We start from the raw sequence: 18,872 nt of genomic DNA on the forward strand, positions 1-18,872 counted from the left end.
GAAACGATAATGATAAATGTTGGAGGGGATGTGGGAAAACAGGGGATGTTAATACATTGTTGATGGAGTTGTGAAATGATCCAATCGTTCTGGAGAACGATCTGGAACTATGCCCAAAGGGCTATTAAACTGTGCATACTCTTTGATCCGGCAAGTGTCATTACTGGGTCTGTATCCTAAGGAAATTATAAAGGAAGGAAAAGGATCCACATGTGCAAAAATGTTTAAAGCAGCTCTTTCTGTGGAGGCAAAGAATTGGAAAATGAGTAGATGCCCATACAAGTTGTGGTATATGAAGATAATGGAACATTACTTTTCTATAAAAAATGATGAATAAGCTGATTTTAGAAAGGCCTGGATTTATATGAACTGATGATGAGTGAAATATCAGGAGCAGGAATACATTGTATACTAATAATAGCAAAATAATAATAATAGCAAGAATGTGTGATGATCAACTATGAAGACTTGGTTCTTCTCAGTAGTTCAGTGATCCAAACCAATCCCAATAGACTCTGAAGAGAAACTTCCAACTGCATCCAGAAAAAGAACTAAGAAGACTGAATGTAAATCAACAATGCTATGTTGATTTCTTTTTTCTGTTTTTTTTTTTGTTTCTCCCATGGTTTTTTCCATTTTGCTCTGATTTTTCTCTCCCAACATGATTCATAAAACATTGTGTTTAAAAATAAATAAAAATTTATTAGAAAAAATAATAAATATTCCTATATCTAGCAAGTTTTTCCCCCAAACTCCAATTTATATATAATATACAAAATACGTTCTGTCTAAGAATATCATGAAGCCTTTTTAATTTTAATTTTAAGTGACCAGGTAATAACATTAAGTTAGATGGTTAATACATTAAGTTTGCACATAGATCTATTAATCTAAATATAAATGTCCAAACAGGTACTACATGTAAATAGATTTAAATGTTTAAATATTTTTAAATATTATTTATTTGAAAGCAATTTAAATTTTTAAAAAGCTTAAAATTAATCAAATGATCACTTTTGATAAATTGTGTGATATTTTCAGTGATTCCAAGTTTCTTAGATCAGTAAAAGATCATCTCTTTAATATTAATTTTCTCTCAATAATGCTATGTCAACCTTCAGTAAAGGACCCTTAGCTGTCAGTGTATAGATAAAATTATAAGCTCCTTGAAGGCAAGCAAGGGACTAGGTTTTTTTTTTTGTTGTTGTTGTTTTTCTTTTTGGGAGGGGGTCACAAATATACTATCTTGTATATTATACTTATTATGTATTGCTAAATTGAATTGAGGAAGAAATCTGTAAGGCTACTGATCCTGAGAAAGAACCGTGCCTATAATCTTTTCTGCCAGGTTCTCTCATTAAATGTTATAGAAAGGCAAAAGATATGTTAAAGGCAGGCCATACTGTTTCTCCTTTTTTTTGTGAAAGAAGGTAAGAAAATTTTCAGAGGAAGAAATGAAAACAAATGAATGATGATACTTATTCTAGAGGGTAGATATCATACTCCATTGTTCTGGATTTCAAAAATAATTGTCTATCTGATCTCAGACTAGATTTGGCCTCTCTCTACTTTTCTGATGAAGCTGAAGTCTAATGCTCAATGTCCCAAAGGGAATAAAGCATCTAATTATAGCAAGAGCTCAGATTCTGTGACCTGCCTTCCTGTGTCTACCTCTTCTTAAGAGACCTGACCCTACTTCCTTATCACCATCCCATATGATTTTTTCCTCACCTACTAGTCTACCCTCCTCACCTCTGCAGACAGGTCGGTGATCACTCCAGGCAGCAAACATGTCACTCACTTTCATGCAGGTGATCCTTTTGGATCCTTGTAGATCATAACCCTCATTGCAGGTAAATTGGATGCTTGAACCTAATCTGAAAGACAGTAAGTTGACATGACATTTGTCCTGCAGGTCAACTCTCCTGCCCACCCCACACTCATAGTGTTCCCTAGTTATTCAGTGCAAACAGACAGTTTTTCCCCTGAATACAATTCACAATTAATAGTATGAAAAACTCAAGACTCTCTCTCTATAAAGTTTCTGTTTCATTTAGATTTTTATAGACCACTCCTTCATATGGTTTTCAAGGGGAAAATTTGGTTAGGGTAAATTAACAGGTATCTTGATGAACAAAGCAGCAATTTCCAGAAAAATAAGATTAAATATTGATCACTGCTACTAGCAATGGGTAATTCAGCCACATGCATTTTAAATAAACATTGAGTCTCAGGGAGACTCACTGGATAACTGTAAATTTTGGAGGGAAAGAGTAAGCTAGGACTTTTTAGATTCACAAGGGCTTGGAGTCCCTTCCTACTTCTCCAAGCCAAATACAAACTGACAAGAACTCTTTGAATCCCACATTTAACATAGTGTTCTACTTTCTAAATGTGCTCAATATAGTAAACTAAGAGTGACTCTGAAGAATAGGAGCAAATGGGGTACTAATATGTCCCCAAAGTATAAAATTGTAAACATTTTAAACAAGACATTTTTCTGTCAAAAGATAAGAAATGGTAGCTATTATAAGACAGGAACCTGAATCCACTGCCAAATTTCATAATCTTTTCTAATATCTGCTCTAGTCTAATATCTATCTAATATCTAGCCAAACCCTGGCTCCCCACATTTCCCACACACTCTACATGCAAAAAAAGAAGGAATCCAAAAGGAACTTACCTAAAATCTGAGCCTAGTCTTTTGCCCCTTTCTGGAATACCAGGGTCTGGACACATATTATGCCCTTGGGATACACCAACCTGAGTTACTACAAGGCAAAAAACAGTACATACAGAGATAGAAAATCATAGGCAAACACTCATCAGACAATTGTCTCAGTGTGGATAGATGCAGAAACAGAAAAGGCCTGCTGCTTTGGAGGCGGAGGCATTGTTAGAGTGGGATGGGGGAGTTGCAGATTTTGTGTTGGGGAGAGAAAGGAGATTTACCTTTAACAAATAAATCTCTTTTGACTGTAATGTAGTTGAGGCTGAAATATAGCAATTTTATTAGGACACAGAGGCAGATGATACACACTATAGAACAACTACCCAATTTCCTTATTCGATGACAGGAATCAATGAGAAAGTACTCTACCTCACTCTAAGGGATCGATGAAAATCAACCCTTACAAAGCCTTTGGGTAGTAGCCTATTCCTGAGTCCTGCCATTCCCAGATTGAAGGTCTAAGTCTGTATAAGATATGGCCCTCAGCCTCAGCCCCCAAACAGACAAATAAATCAAACAAAGAAAAGTATAAATATGCATGATTACAAATAATAAAGAAGGTAAGAGATAGCAGCCTGAGCAGTCCTAAAGACTATTGAGTTTGAATATGGAAATTTCCCCTTGACAAGTTCCCATCCCAAATATTACCCATAGCTAACTAAATAGTACAAATAAACAGTACCTCCCTCATCTGTTAAATGGCACAAGTACAAATGCAAACATGGATGACTCTAACAGGGATGAAAGGAGTTTTTTTTTTTTTTAACATGATAATTTTAATTTCACATTCCACCAAAATCTCATGCACAATAATTTTTCTCAAGGTGACAACTTTCCCAAACATCTACAACATTGTATTGTGATTCCATTTTTAGTAGACTAGGCAAGGTTAAATAAAATAAGATGGATAACTAGGCACTGATGCTAGGGCTGAAGAGAGAAAGGCAGAAGGCAAAAACACACACTCTTAGACACCATAATGTCCTACTATTCCTATTTCATGGCAATAACCATCTCCACTGCACTAATAGATTGGTTCTGTGATCTGGGCCTTTAAATACTATGCATAATCATACCTGCTACCATCAAAAGCCTTTTTGTAGAAGGAGGGGCAGGTCTACAGCTAAGCATTTAAAAAAGAAAAGAATAAAGTTTGAAATCCACTGGCTTGCAGCACTTAGGCAAGTTACATTAAGCCATTATGGAAAGTAAATTTGTCTGAATTTGATCATTCCAATACACAGCTCAATTTCATCTCCTCTTTTTTTTGTGGTAAACAGAAAGTGAAGAATCCATACAGGTCAGCATTTTTCCAGCTGGCGCTACACAAAGCAGCTTTTAAAAATGGGAGATTGGAGGCCACAGTCTGTACTCAAAGGTTCTCAGCAAATCCAAAACCCCACTAAGACATATTTTATTCAAAGTGTATGGAGGTCAGAGAAGAGATATGTACTTAGAGGTGGACATATAGAGACAAGAAATGTGAGTCAATTCAAAGCCCTCTTTCCTCCCATGGAATTGAGCAGGCAACTTGGGTCTTTATGAATATTTATGGCCGGGGGGGAATTGAGCAAACAAGCCAAACACCACTCCAGAACTACCTTCCTAATATGCCATGGGCCATTTCTGTCAGGAAGTCAAGGGGATAAGGAGGAAACAAAAATGTGTGGAGCAGGATGATATGGTGTAAACTAGACAGCTGTCCAGATAGGCCCTAAGCATTTAAACAGTTTCCTATGATAAATAATACAAAGAGGAACAAGGTGTTTTACTCCCAAAGAGATCTATAGAAAAACTTCTAAAAGGCAAATGCCTCTCTTCTGAAGCTACGTGAGGAGCATATAAACAATATTAAATGCCCAAGCCTCATGCAGAACTGAAGCAGGGTCTCTTTTTAGCATCATACCACTATCTCCAAACACAGGCTGGAGAGTAATGACAGGCAATGCAAAGACATCCTGGTAGTGCAGTGAAAGGCTGGACAGCTAGCACAAGCATAATGAGGTTGGAGATCAAGGGCAGCAATCCTGAGTGCAATCTTATGTTGGCAAGACTGAAGTGCTAAGGCAGGTAATGTAAAGTTAGAATGCTAGTAGAAGCAGTTTGGGGTTGAAGTACAAGTGTAGCCCACAAGAAGTTAAAGAGCCAGTGTAGAACATGCAACCAAAGGCCAGTGCTTAACATGTAATGCTGAGGTGTGATTTGAGACAAATTCTAGTTCAAGACCATGTGAGGCGGAAGTACTAATACAGACAATATTTTAGATTACAGGTGAGATAGAAATACATGTTTTGAAAGAAGGGTTCTGAATAGTTAGAAAAACTTGGAAAAACTGGACCAAATGAATATTAAGCCCACTAACAAAGTATATTTTTTGGCAAAGAGCACCTAGTTTAACTCATTATTATCTAACACCTTGTCCTGTAGAAAATACAAAAGGCCCATACCTATTAATTTTTCCATAAAAAGGTCATTGATCCACATTGAAAGGCCATCCCTTTGCCTCTCTCCATAAAAATCATAGAGCTTGCCCTCCCCATGATAAGATGGACAAAATAATTCTTCAAAACAAAAATCATCTCCCTCTCTCTTCATCTATACACTAAATCAAGTTCTCATTCTGACCCCAGTCTCTTACAGTCCTTATAGATTCAGAGAAAGAAATAGAATATTGCAAGAAAGAGCATTAAGGTTACCAAGTTATTTAAAGTCATAGTGGAAGGGAAGGATAGGACAAAGAAAAGAAAGAAGATGACTCATTTTGAGAACTGTGTGAATTGGAGGCATTTTCCAATATTACCTATCTTTATACATAAATAATTGCATCTACTACACATGAGATAAATACATATACCCACTAGTGATGTGCAAAAACTGTCATTTGCCCAATATATACTAAAGAAAAAAATCCCCCCAACTCCGTCCCTTTTTTCTGTCTTATACCTTCAATCTTCTCTCAACTAATATGATACCAATCCACAGAGGAATAGGAGATAAGGAAATGCTGCCTACAATTCAAAGGTGCCATTTTTAGACCCAAGTGCCCTCCATCATAGCTACAAATCTCAGTTGTTAATGAATAAGGCCTAAACATATTAAGAAAGATCTGATTTCAGACAAACTCCAACAGTACAGAAACTTCTTTTCTGATTCTCCTCCAGTCCTGAATGCCAAGACAAGGTATAAGAGAGCAATAATCATGGAAAGACAGAGTAGAGGGAGGGGAGAGTGCTACGGTATAGTTTACCTAGCATTTTATTTTGATAAAATAACAGGCAGCAGTCTTCCTCTTTAATTACTAAACTAAAAATATAATTTAGCCATGGCAGCCTGAAATCAGAAACCCTTTTTGTGATGCTGTATGCTACTGACCAGCTCTTCTCTTGCAAAAATATCCAACAAGCTCTTGTATTCTAAAATGAATTCATCCCAGTTACCAGGGAAACCATGAAACTTAAATCTTAATGAACTGTTTACACTCTAAATTACAGATGGAGTTTCCTTTCCCTTTTTTGTCAATTACAACTTTACTATACTACTCAGAATCTACCAGTTGTTACTTTATTGTTTTGCCTGGCAATTTACTGATTACTGAAAGGAGGAAGGAAAAGGTTGATCTTCATCCTATCCTCCCAAAAATACAAATAAAACACTTTACTACAACTCTCCAAGGGCAAGGCACTATTCCAGTAAGTGTATCATGACTATTAAATTTTGACTATAAGGAAGTACTCTTTCTAATTAAAAGAAGGGAGGAAAATTTGGCTAGCAGAACTCACAGCCTGCCAAGATGCAGGAACCCAAAGTCCAGTTATCCTCATTATAAGACATATATTGGCAAACTACAGAATCTGTGGGGCATTTATATTACCTAAGGAAGATGAAGGATAGAGAATTGTCAAAACAGATCATTCCTTTCCTGAGGAAAGTGCTCTGATTGAGCTCCAAATAAACAACTTCTTTGCAGTAAAAGTTTAATATACACTATAATAGGGGAGTGGTCTCTCTAGGACATCATCAAGAGAAATAATTGTGGAATAGGAGGCTTAATTCCTTTCCAGGAAAGTTCAAGATAATCAGTTCTCAGATTGGCAAAGGGTTTTTAAAGTATTTAAATTATTACACTGCATCAGCTGAACCCAGTGAGATAAAAAGGTCCAGAACAATATCTCTTTACACTTCAAAGAATTGAAGTTTAGAGATGAAGATTTTCCAAGATCACACAAACAAAATACTTAACAAAGAGTTCAGGCCTCACAAGTTCCAACCCCCAACATTTTTCACTATACCCTTGGCTGTCACTGCTGTGTTTGCAAATTTGGGTCTGAGCTCCTTTACTGGCAAGAATCAAATCTCATCTAATTCTTATTTCCCTTAGAATCTGCCAGTACTCCTAACATAATAGGTGCCAAATAATTCTTAATTGAATTAAGTCCCACTACAGAGCACTGATAGAGTCCTTAGAAAAGTGCATATTCCTTTGTTTAACTTTGCTTCAAGTTTGGAATAACCCAATTTCAAATGAAGTAAGAAAGGTAATTATCAAGTCTTAGGTCAAGAGGCAAATGATAGATCTCTAGTTCCAGCTCTTGGTCCAAGAGCACCTAGTTTTCTAAATACACAAAGATTTTGCTTTGAAGAGGTTTTCCTTGGGCTCTCTAGCCTCTCGTGAATACATGAGAGTGAAAGAAAGAGAAAAGGAAGGAGGAAGGGGACTGTTGAGAAAAGAACAATAGGTGAGAGAAAAGCAGAATTAGGAGAGGAAAAAAGAGATGGAGATAGGAAAGAAAGAAGTGAGGATAAGAAAGGGGAAGGAAAGGGAGAAGAAAAGAATAAGAAGAAAGAGCAGTGAGAAAGAAAAGAGAAGAGGAAAGAAATAGGTGCAAGAAGGAAGAGAGGCAAAGACTAAAATGTTATAGAAGAAAAGAAAAAAGAGGAAAGTATAAAGAAAAGGAAGGAGAAGCTGAGAAGGATAGAGAAGAGGAAAGAAAAGATAGAGAATGAAGAATTAATGAGAGGAAAAGAAAGGGAAAAAAGAAGAGGAACAGAGAAGAGAGAGAGAGTAAAGAAGAGAAAAATAAAGAAAACAGATAAATTTACTTTTGTCTATAGAGAATCGAGCAGTAAATAAGACTAAATATAATATCAACTTAGCTTTTCAAAGAAAAGTTGTTTTCATCTCTGAGACCTAGAAATCAACATCACAGCCCTTTCCAGAATAAAGGTTAAAATTTGTGTGTCCAATTATCTCTCTTTTCTCTTCTCCTGAAGAAGCTCATTTGCTCAGTTATCCCATTTTGTTCTGTTTTTAAAGATGATTCTCTAGGTCACTTTTCATGGTTGGGATCCTGTTCTTTCTCACCTACATAAAACTGGCACCAACCAATAGTGATGCCTAAGTTCTCACTCCACACTGATCAAAAAGAATAGTTTAAATGAGATAAAGGTACTCCTTCACTCAGTATCCTTCCCTCCCTTCCAAGCTATGTGGGTATTCTCTGTCTTGCCTAGCTCAAACATAAGGCCTATAGATGAGGAAAGCAGGGGAAAGATTGAGAAATAGTTCTAAAATTCCCTCCAGACTTCTCTCTTGATGAAGACTGCACTTAGAAAGTGACACATCGGATATTTGGCATAAAGCCTACATAGAGGCTTCTCCCCTGGGCAGGGCAAGGGCTTCATGGCCCAATATGCTGAATGGAAGGTGAAAGGCATGAAGTTTATGGTTCAGATGAGAGTACAATGCTTCCCCCTCACACCTTGTGGTTATTAAATGAGATAAACCAATCAGTCCTGACTATCCTCTGGGGAGCAATGGGAGATATGGAAGTGGTGAAGAAAAGAGCTGCCAGTTTGGGGTGGCGTAATGTGAGCATGCAGGAATCACAAATTTTTGAGGGACGTATCTACCATGCTGAGGATCACAATTACTACAAAGAATAACTAGAAGAAGTTGAAAAGGCAACAGGAAAACCTGGTTGATTTTAAAGTACGTGATTTAAAACATTTAGGAAAGAAAGGAAAAGAAAAAAGAAGAGGAGGGAAAGGAGAAAAGGGAGAGGAGAGAAGACGAAAGAGAGGAGAGGAGGGAGAGGAAAGGAGAGAAGAGTAGAGAAGAGGAAAAGAGAGGAGGAGAAGAGAGGAAAGAAGGGGAAAATAGAGGAGAGGAGAGGAAAGGAGAGGAGAGGGAAAAGGAGAGGAAAAAGGAAGGAAAGGAGAGGAGAGGAGAAGAGAGAAAAAAACCAACATTGACAGTTTCTGGTCTGAAACCTAGAATGGAAAGCAGTTCAGAGGCAGAGAAAAAGAAGAGAAAAGAGAAAATATAAGAGAAAAAGGAAAATAAGAAAGGGAAACCAAGAGTAAGAGGGAGAAGGAAAGAAGGGAAAAGTAAGAGATTAGTCAAGGAAAAGGCAAACTATACCATGATATAAATCCCCAAGCCCCTCTTCCCTCACTTCCTCCCTGTGCCATCTCCCAAAGTTAGTATATGTTTGTGAAGAGAGCACAGAATAAAAGGTGATGCAATAAATGCAGAAAAAATTTTAAAGGGCATCTTAGCATTCCACAAAAAAACAAAAACAAAAACAAAAAGGAGAACCATGGCTCCAGGAAGATCAATATCTAGAATGGAAAACACTAGCACCTCTTAAATTAAGAGGCTAGAGAACTTACAGACAGATGTCTTCTGGTTATTGTCTTTGCTGGGCATCAGCTTCACTCCTCGAGATTTCAATTCGATTTGTTTCTTGACTGGAGATAAAAGAAGGAAAAAAAGAGCGGTTTATCTTAGTGCCAGACTGGAGAACCTAGAACAGTGCTAGAGAATTTATTTATAAAGCAAAAATTTCATGGTAGACTCCATAATTGGCCCTGGGCTATCTTATTATGTCCTAAACTCACAGTTGATCAGGGGCAAGCTTTATGAATGAATATACAAATATAGTACAGCATCGTTGGTATTACACTTGGAAACAAAAACAATCCGGATTGAAATCCATCACAGCATTCAGCAGTTGCATATCCATAGGCAAATCACTGAACCTTTCTGAACCTCTATTTCCTCATCTCTAAAATGGGAATAATTGCAATTATAGTACATCCAGGGTTGAACTGAAACTCAAATGAAATAATATAATAGACTCTCAAACCTTAAAACACTTTATATATGTTAGCTACTAACACAAATTTTATTTAGCTTGCTATATCTACTTTGCCTAAGGATAGCTGACTTAAAGCATAAGTGAAATAGGAAATCATTTAGGGATGATCTGGAGCCAAAGTGAATAATCAAATCCTTCACTTGCCATTCACTAGTAACATTCAACTAGTAACAATTGCAAATCTTTGGTTATGATTGTTTCCAGGCTCATATTTTAAAATGCAAATGCCCTCCCCTTTACACCATCATGTGAGCCACTTCCCAGGTCCTTCTGTCTAAAGTTCAAGTAAATAAGTGGGAGTTAAGGCAGGTACGCTTTGGAGGACTGGGATGGAAACCAAATTGACAAACTTGGCCCGTTGGCTACTTCAAAGAACAGAGCTGTGACTGTGCAGCTGTGACCAACTGTAATCATATAGCAAACGGACGAGAATAAAATAAAAGTACAAGAAATGCTAACACCAGGTAAAGAGCAACCTAGGGATTTCTGCCTGGTAGGAGACAGCAATTATACATTATTAAAGCACCTAGAATACAACAACAGCAATAAGCATTTATTAAGTACTTACCATGTGTTTACCATAGTTCATTGGCACTATGGTAAACATTAGGAATACAAAATCAAAGAAGCAGCAAAAGACAATTCCTGTTCTAAAAGAGCTTACAGTCTAACAGAGGAGATAACAAGCAAATAACTACACACAAAGAAACGCACTAGCATTAATGGAAACCAGGAAAGACTTCATGTAAAAGATGGGATTTTATCAAGGACTTGAAGGAACTCAGAAGAGCAAGGAGACTAACCAATGTCACTTGATTACATAGTTTGGAACTGAGAGAAAAAGAAAATAAGACTATAAAAGTAGGAGGGACTGAGTAGTAAAGAATGTTAAAAATTCAGAAGATTTTATATTTGATCATGAAGTAATAGGAGTCATTAGACTTTACTGAACAAAAGGATGATATAGTCATACCTGATGTTTGGGAAGATCACTTTGACATAAGTAGAATTGTTGTTTGTCTTTCATTCTTGAAGAGGACCATGATATCAGGGAGCTGATGCCATGACATGCAAGTGAATTGGATTTAAGTGAGGAAGGGCTGTGCAAGGTCACCTGCCTCATTTTCCCCTTTAGAGCCAAGATCTGAGGCAGAGAGAACCAATCAAAAGGCTTTTGCAGTCATCTAAATATTAAATGATCAGGGCTTGTATCAAGATGGTGGCAGTGTCAGAGAGCTAAGAGAGTACATACAAGAGATATTGTGGAGGTAGAATTGATAGGACTTGGTAAGGTATTGGATATAGGAGGTAAGAGAGAATGGTCAATGATGGCACCTCAGTGGATGCAGTAATTTGAAGATTGGGAGTCAGAGGGTCTCAGAGAAAAGATAAAGAATGTTGAATTTAAGATGTCTATCAGATGTCCAATTTGAGCTGTCCAATATGGAGGCAAGGACTAAAGGGAAAGAGAGATGTTAGAGCTGAGAAGTATTTTTTTTAGAACAACTAGCCATACCAACCATACAATAGAGGCGAAAATAAGGAATAATGCCAGACAAAGCACAGTGGTAGCTGGGAATCCTAAATCTTAATCCCTGTTTCTGAATTGCTGTTGTGCTCTTGGGTTTCTACCTGATCAACTGAAGTATAGCTTTTGTCTGTTTTCCCTTAGCAGAATGAGTGTTGGGAGTTTAACTAATCCCATTTGTCTAGGACTTTTGCAGTTGTAGATTAGGACAGTTTTATCAACATTGACAAAAAGTGCTGCTACTAACTAGGCTCAATTGCTCAGTACTACTAACAGCACTCTACATTCTCCTGCTTTAGGGCAAACAGGAACCACAAAAAAAGGGGGGGGGGGGCTTTTACCATGTATAGCTTAAGCTCAAATCTGCTCTGTACCTGAAGCAATAACCAAAAAAAAAAATCAAAACCAAAAAAACCAATAAGATGTCTATTTGGGGAAAAATACGGACTGAATAATTTTGTGCCTGAATCATAAACCTCCCCATAGATTTCTTTCTCAGAAGTTCTGTTCATCTTAACTGAATATATGATGAAATCCAGTTATATCCACACGCAGGCATTTCTTGATATGCATTCAAATCCCCTTGAAAAATGTGTGTTACTTTCCATGTGCATCCAGCAGTAAAATTCCCAGTGAACACCAATATAGACATATTATCAAGTAGAGGGCATTAGCAAAAAAAATAATTCAAGCAATTCAAGCAGATTTTAGCTCCTATGAAACAGAAAATGTGCTTCTTTATTAAGGAACAAATTTGGGGATAGGTGAAGTTCAATGCCAATAAGATTGTGACAGGAATACCCCAGCCCATAGGGGAAGACTGCAAGGTACCCAATAGCAGGCACATTAACCTCAGCCTATTCACCACAGGCAAGAGAAATTTTTCACATCAAGGCAACAGTGAATCAAAAAATAATCTTCCCCAAATGTACTTTGTTTATCTAAGTATATGATGTGGAATCATCTGTTTACAGCTACCCAGATGAAAGGCAAGGTACTGAAGTACTCCCAGAAGCACAGAAATCATGTAGTAAATGGAATTGGAGGTTTTGTTGTCAAAATTGAAACAAACAGAAGTGAGGAGAGAAGGAGTCCAAATAGGAGAGCCTGCCTACTTTGAGACACAGAAAAGGGAAAAGAAATATTTTGTAGAGAGAATCTCTAGAACTAGTAAGTTTCAGTTTTCTCATCTCTAAAATTATATCTATTCTACCTATGAATAAGGATAAAAATTATATAAGACATGATATAAAGTATTTTTAAAGCTAAATACTGTTATTATTAAGTATTAGAAAGGTACAAGAGATCAGAAGATTTTATGGGGATACTCTCATTGAATTGGTATTTTCTTGCAACATGAACATAGATGGACAAGAAGGAAAAAAAACATGGAAAAAAACTACAACACACCTAAGAGAAACTTTATGATTATTGCACATTTAAGAGATAAAGATTTCCAGAAACCTGAAGTTTATTCCCTTTGCAAAGGCCCTCTTAAAACCTGGGTCCATTTTCCCCTGGACTCTGTATATACTCATGGAAGAAAGTATCATAGACTTTTGGAGGGTGTTTGAATAGTATTTTATTTTTCCCAATTGCTTTCCATTTTGAGGGGAAAAGGAGGAAGAAGGGAGAAGAAGAACTCTAAATTTTAAAAAAATGAATGTTAAGAAATTGTTTTTACCAGTAATTGAGAAATTACCATTTTGATCAGTTCTAAGTACCACAATTTAAGAAGGATATTAATGAGCTGGAAAATATCAAGTGGAGTATTGACCAAGATAGTAATATGTCATATGAAATATGTTGTCATATGAATATCATGTCATACGAATATCTCATGAATATGTCATATGAAAATCAGTTGGGAGAGGATTCTGGGAAGATGATGGAGTAGGTCAGAAAATTTTTCAATCTCCATAGACTCCAAAACTTTTCTCCCTCCACAAAAGACAACCCATCACTTCAGAGCAGCAGAAATAAACACAGAATAAAGCAGTTGTCCCTCTAAGACAATTTGGTAAGACTGGACATCCAGGTGCAGAGGCTTTGATTAGTGAATCAAAAAACAAGCTCTGGGGGCAGCTGGGTGGAGAGGCAGCCTCAAACTTAAAAACTTTCACTTTGCAGTGTGGGAGTCTAACAGGAAAAGCCTAGAGGACCTTCCACTGGGGAGAGATGCCAAGCATAGTTGTATAGATAGACCAGACTTATCCCTAGTTGCAGCTAGGAGGAGAGGAAATTAGCACACATCTGTTCAGTGCTGGAGAGGGGAGGACTATGGATTATGGGCACTTGGAGGAGAGCAAAGTCTCTGGTTTCAATTCTGAGGCAGAGTGGACAGCTATATTTTACAGTCACCTAAAGGACCACAGGCAGCAAGATCATTTGCAGGACAGTTTAGCTGGAGAGGAGAGTCCAAGGTTGGACTAAAGATATTGCTCAGAAAAGAACAGTTAAAAAAAAAACAAAAAAAAAAAAAAACTCTGAGGCTTAGGGCATCATTCTCCATATATGAGGACTGTAACTTGATTACATTAATAGTTGTTAATAAATAAATAAATAAATGGATAAATAAATATGACAATACAAAGAAGAAAGAACCTAACCATAGATAGCTATTATGGGAATAGAAAAGATTTGGGTTCCTATTTGAAGGGAAATAATAGATTTTTTTTTAAAAAGCCACTCCTTTTTCATTGAGAAACATCAAATGGTCCCAAACACAAAAAGAGCTTATGGAAGAACTTAACAATATTTTTTAAAATTATATTAGAATGATTAAGGAAAAATTAGAGAAAAAATAAAAGCAAGCCAAGAAAATCAAGAAAATTGTGAAAACATCAACTAATTGGAAATAGAGAATCAAAAACTTAATAAAGAAAATAATTTCTTGAAAGCTATAATGGGCAAGCAGAAGTTAATGATGTTCTAAGACTCTAAGAAATGATAAAATAAAATCAAAAGAATGAAAAATGTAGAGAGTGAAACATCTTACCAAAAAACAACTGATCTGGAGGACAGATCAAGGAGAAATAATGACAACACTCAGACTACTTGAAAATTATGATAAATAAAAAATCTTGATATAACAGTAAAAGAAATTTTCAATGAAAATTGCCTTTAAGTTCTAGAAGAAGAAGCTAAAGTAGAAATAGAAAAAAAAATCCATCAATCACTATGGGAAAAAGATCCCAGGAGGAAAATTTACTGTAATATCATAGCCATGTTTCAAAGGTCCCAGATAAAGGAGAAAGTGTTGAAGAAGAAAATTAAATACTATGGAATTACTATAAGGATTACACAAGACTCTCTATGTTGAAGAATCATAGATCTTAGAATACTATATTCCATAAAACAAAAAAAGGTAGGCTTACAAGCAAGGATAATTTCAAAGTTAAGTATAATCTTGAATGGGGGAGGAGGGAGAGAAGGATACAACAAACTCAGAGACTTTCAGGTTTTTCTGACAAAAATCCCAGAACTTAAAGGGAAATTCAAAATATAACATCCAGAAGAAATATAAGGGATAATAAAGCTTAATTATAAGGGATTCAATAAGATCAAATTGTTTTCTTTGTACATGTAAAAATATTACTTGTAGTAATATTATGATTTTCATCATTATTTGGTAGTTTGAAAGAAAGGCACAGGGTGAGCTGAATATGATGGGATGATTCTAAAAAAAATATAAAGTAAGGAGAGATAAAAAGAAGTAATTATCTCATACAAATGAGGCATTAAAGGAAAAACTAATACAGAAGAAGCTAGTGGGGTGAAGACAGGTAGTACTGGAAACTTAAGTCTCACCAAGAATGTGTTAAAGAGGGAATAACATAGAAAGCTAGAAGGGTATAAAAATCTTCTAGATTTGGAAAGAAATAAGGTAAGGGGTTAGAGTGGGAGGAGAGGATAAAGGAGGGATTCTCAAAGGGATAGATAGGTTAAGGAATAGTAAAGCAAGATAGCATGAAATTGTAGAGGACTGGTGAGTGATAGGATAAATATAGTAAGAAGGATAATGAACAAAAACAAGGAGAAAAATACATGTCAGTTGTAGTTAATTGTAGCTTAGAATGTGAATGGATGAATTTATCCATAAAACCAAAATGCTCAGTATATTAAAAATTTGAACTCAGTAATATGTTTCTTTCAGGAAACATAAAAATTAGAGATATACACAAAGAGAAAATAAAGGGCAGGAGTACAATTTTGTATTTTTAAAAAAACAGGGATAGTAATAATAATCTCAAAGTTCAATTTTAAATAGATTTAATCAAAAGTGAAAAATAGCAAAACTTCACTATATATCAGCAATATAATTCAATATTTTCTTAGACAATTTAAATTACCTAGACAGGATAAAATGCTTGAGTGCATTCTTGTCAAAACAGATATAGGAACAATATGAATATAAACAAAAAATCCACTCTTTACACAAATAAACTCAAGTCTAAATAATTGAAATAGTATTTACTGATCATGGGTAGATAAAGCCAATATAATTTTTAAAATGGCAGCTTTACTTAACTAATCTATTTACTCAATGTCATTCCAGTTAAATTACTAAAAAAAAATCTAAGAAAAAATAATACAAAATTTATTTGGAAGAACAAAGTGAGGAACTTCAAAGAAATTAGGGGAAAAAAAGATGTAAAGGAATTAGATACAGCTGTATTAGACCTAAAACTATATTATAAGGGTGAGAGCATTGTTGAAGTATAAAAAAAGCTAATTTCAATTATTTCAAATTAAATCTATATAACCAAAGACAGAAGTAATACAGATAGAATGTGATTGGGTTGGAGTGTTTGCTACGGTGTAGGAAATGATGACTTAGTTGATTTAGAAAAACCTGGAAAGACTCGAACTATGAAGGAAGATGCTATCCACCTTCAGAGAAATGATTATAGGAGGGGATAAGCCTAGCACAGTCTTACATATATGTGTATGAGGGTATTTTGCTGAGGCATTTGGGGTTAAGTGAATTGCCCAGGGTCACACAGCTAAGAAGTGTTAAGTGTCTGAGACCAGATTTGAACTCGGGTTCTGCTGACTTTAAGACTGGTGGTCTATCTGCTGCGTTACCTAGTTGCCCAGTAAGAGGGTATATTGAATATATGTTTATCCTTATCTATATATATGTATATATGTCCATGTTTAATTGTAGCCTTTTGTAGTTGGGATGGGGAAGAAAAAAAAATAAAGTAAAAAATGCATAGCAGAAAACAAAAGAAAACATACAAGGAAGCAAAGAAAAGCTGGGCAATTTTGAAAAAAAAGTTTAGTTCTTAATATATAGGTTTGACAAAGTTCTCTATATTGAAATACAAAACCTTTATCCTAGAAACTGTCTATAATTTTTCTTCCTCAATTTTCTGCTTTCCTTCTAATCTTGTCCACATTGGTTTTAAATATAATGTAATCAAAATTATTCAGTTCATGTTTCCCAGTTCTCTTTATTTGTTGCTTATTTATAAATTTTTCTTTTATTCATAAGTTTGATAGGTTAATATTCATTTTTCAAAGTTCTGAGTTCCAAATTCTCTCTCCCCTTCCATCCCATGGACAAATCATCTAAAACTCACTGTGCTACCTGAAAATCATTGTAAAACAATAAAATTAGTATATCACATTTTAAGAAATAATAAATGAAAACTTCTCAGATCTCTTAGAATCTGGGAGCAAAGCAAAAATAATTTAAATCATCCTGAAAGAAACATTAAAACAAAAACTCTTTAGAATGTTGTAGCCAAAATCCAGGGTTCTAAAAAAAATATTGCAAATATCCTTAAATAGTATTGAAAAGCCATAGTCAAGATCACACAAGTCTTGACAGCTGCCACAATAAAATAGGAGAACTCAAAATATATTCCAAAAGGTAGAACAAAAGGACTTAGAATCAAGAATAACATATTCAGCAAAACCTAGTATAATTCTACAAGGGAAAACTGAATTCTTAAGGACACAGAGGATTTCCAAGCATTCCTGATAAAAAGATGAGAAGTGAGTAAATACTCTGGAAAGGAAATGCAACACAGAAGAGGAAATATATGAAAGTAAACAATTTGATCAACTGTAAAGGATTATGTGAGAATGTTTATGTTATTAGGGAGAGAAGCAACAAGTGTCCTCTGATAGGCCTAAGGCCTTCAAAGTTCATAGAGAAAGTTCAAAAAGACAAGAGGAGCTGAGGGTGGTTCGACGTGATTTTAAAACTTGAAAAGAAAGAAAAAGGAGTGTCAAAGTGAATAAAAGGGAGAGCAAGAAAAAGAAACATTTTTCACATAACTGGGATTCATGAGATGAAGAACATACAAGGCCAGGATGAACCAGTACCTCATGAAATTTATTTTTATCAGAATCAGACAAATTAGATCAAACACTCACAAATGCACACACATATACATCCATGCTGTAGAAATATACTGAACTCAAAAAAGAAATAGAAGGATCAGGGAGAAGGGGAAAAGATTTTAAGATGGGAAAGATATAGAAAGAACTAACCATAAGCATACAAACTCCAACATGAGGGAGGGGAGGAGAAAAGTTAAGAAGAAAGATTAAAATCTTGTCACTGGAGCAGTAACAACATAACAAAAATGGATCTAATCTTTTGTGTAGCACAAGCATCAGGCAAATTTCTTTCTTCCTATCTTCTTCTTTATTGTAAAGAGAGGGCTGGGAAAAAATAAGGCAACAGTATTGAGGAAAGAACACCATTAACAAACAAAACAATGAATGTGATGAACTTACAAATGAGAAGAAAGGAGATAATAAAAAGCAAAATTCAATATATTATTCACAAGGAACACATCTGAAACAAAGATTCACACAAAGTTAAGTGAGGTATTGGAGCAGAATCTCCTAAGCTTCAAATGAACTCTCAAAAGCAGGGGTATTAATCATGACTTCAGACAAGGACAGTAAAAATAGACACAATGAAAAGAGAAGCAGGGAAGCTACATTATATTTATAGACACCATAAATTCCAAATCAGTATCAATACTTATATATGCAATGTATAATATAGCATTAAAAAGTTAAATGAATTGCAGGAAACCATAGACTTGGAAAAATCTAACAAAAATTAAGAGCTTGAATAGGACTTGTAAAAAAAAAATTAAGCAATAGATTTCTGGCAAGTGCTAAATCAGAAAAGAAGGGAATTTATGTATTTCTTAGTCATGCCATATATATTCAGATAGATGTCAATATCTAAATAGATAGCTATAACCTTAAAAAATTAAAAATTATTGGAGACTAAGTAACTTATACTAAAGAAATGGTGACTCAAAAGAACAAATCATAGAAACAGTGGACAATTTTATAAATTAAAATAACAAAAGACAACATATGAAAACTTCTAAACTACAGTCAAAACTTAGACAAAAATAATATAGTTCTAAAGAATTTCATCAATAAAACAAAGGAAAAACAAATCAATAATTTC

General features: G+C 35.2%; 1 protein-coding gene across 1 annotated transcript in view; it reads right to left on the reverse strand.

Moving 5' to 3' along the window:
• CSMD2 (CUB and Sushi multiple domains 2) overlaps positions 1-18,872 on the reverse strand; it is a 994,819-nt gene that overhangs the window by 407,880 nt on the left and 568,067 nt on the right. Inside the window, exons 7-9 of the mRNA XM_031962095.1 lie at positions 9,404-9,481; positions 2,684-2,771; positions 1,753-1,877 (exon numbers count right to left, since the gene is read on the reverse strand). Of these exons, the coding sequence (XP_031817955.1) occupies positions 1,753-1,877; positions 2,684-2,771; positions 9,404-9,481 (291 nt within the window). The remainder of the gene's footprint in view (positions 1-1,752; positions 1,878-2,683; positions 2,772-9,403; positions 9,482-18,872) is intronic.

The sequence above is a fragment of the Sarcophilus harrisii genome, chromosome 3, assembly GCF_902635505.1.
Source record: "Sarcophilus harrisii chromosome 3, mSarHar1.11, whole genome shotgun sequence".
Classification (NCBI taxonomy): Eukaryota; Metazoa; Chordata; class Mammalia; order Dasyuromorphia; family Dasyuridae; genus Sarcophilus; species Sarcophilus harrisii.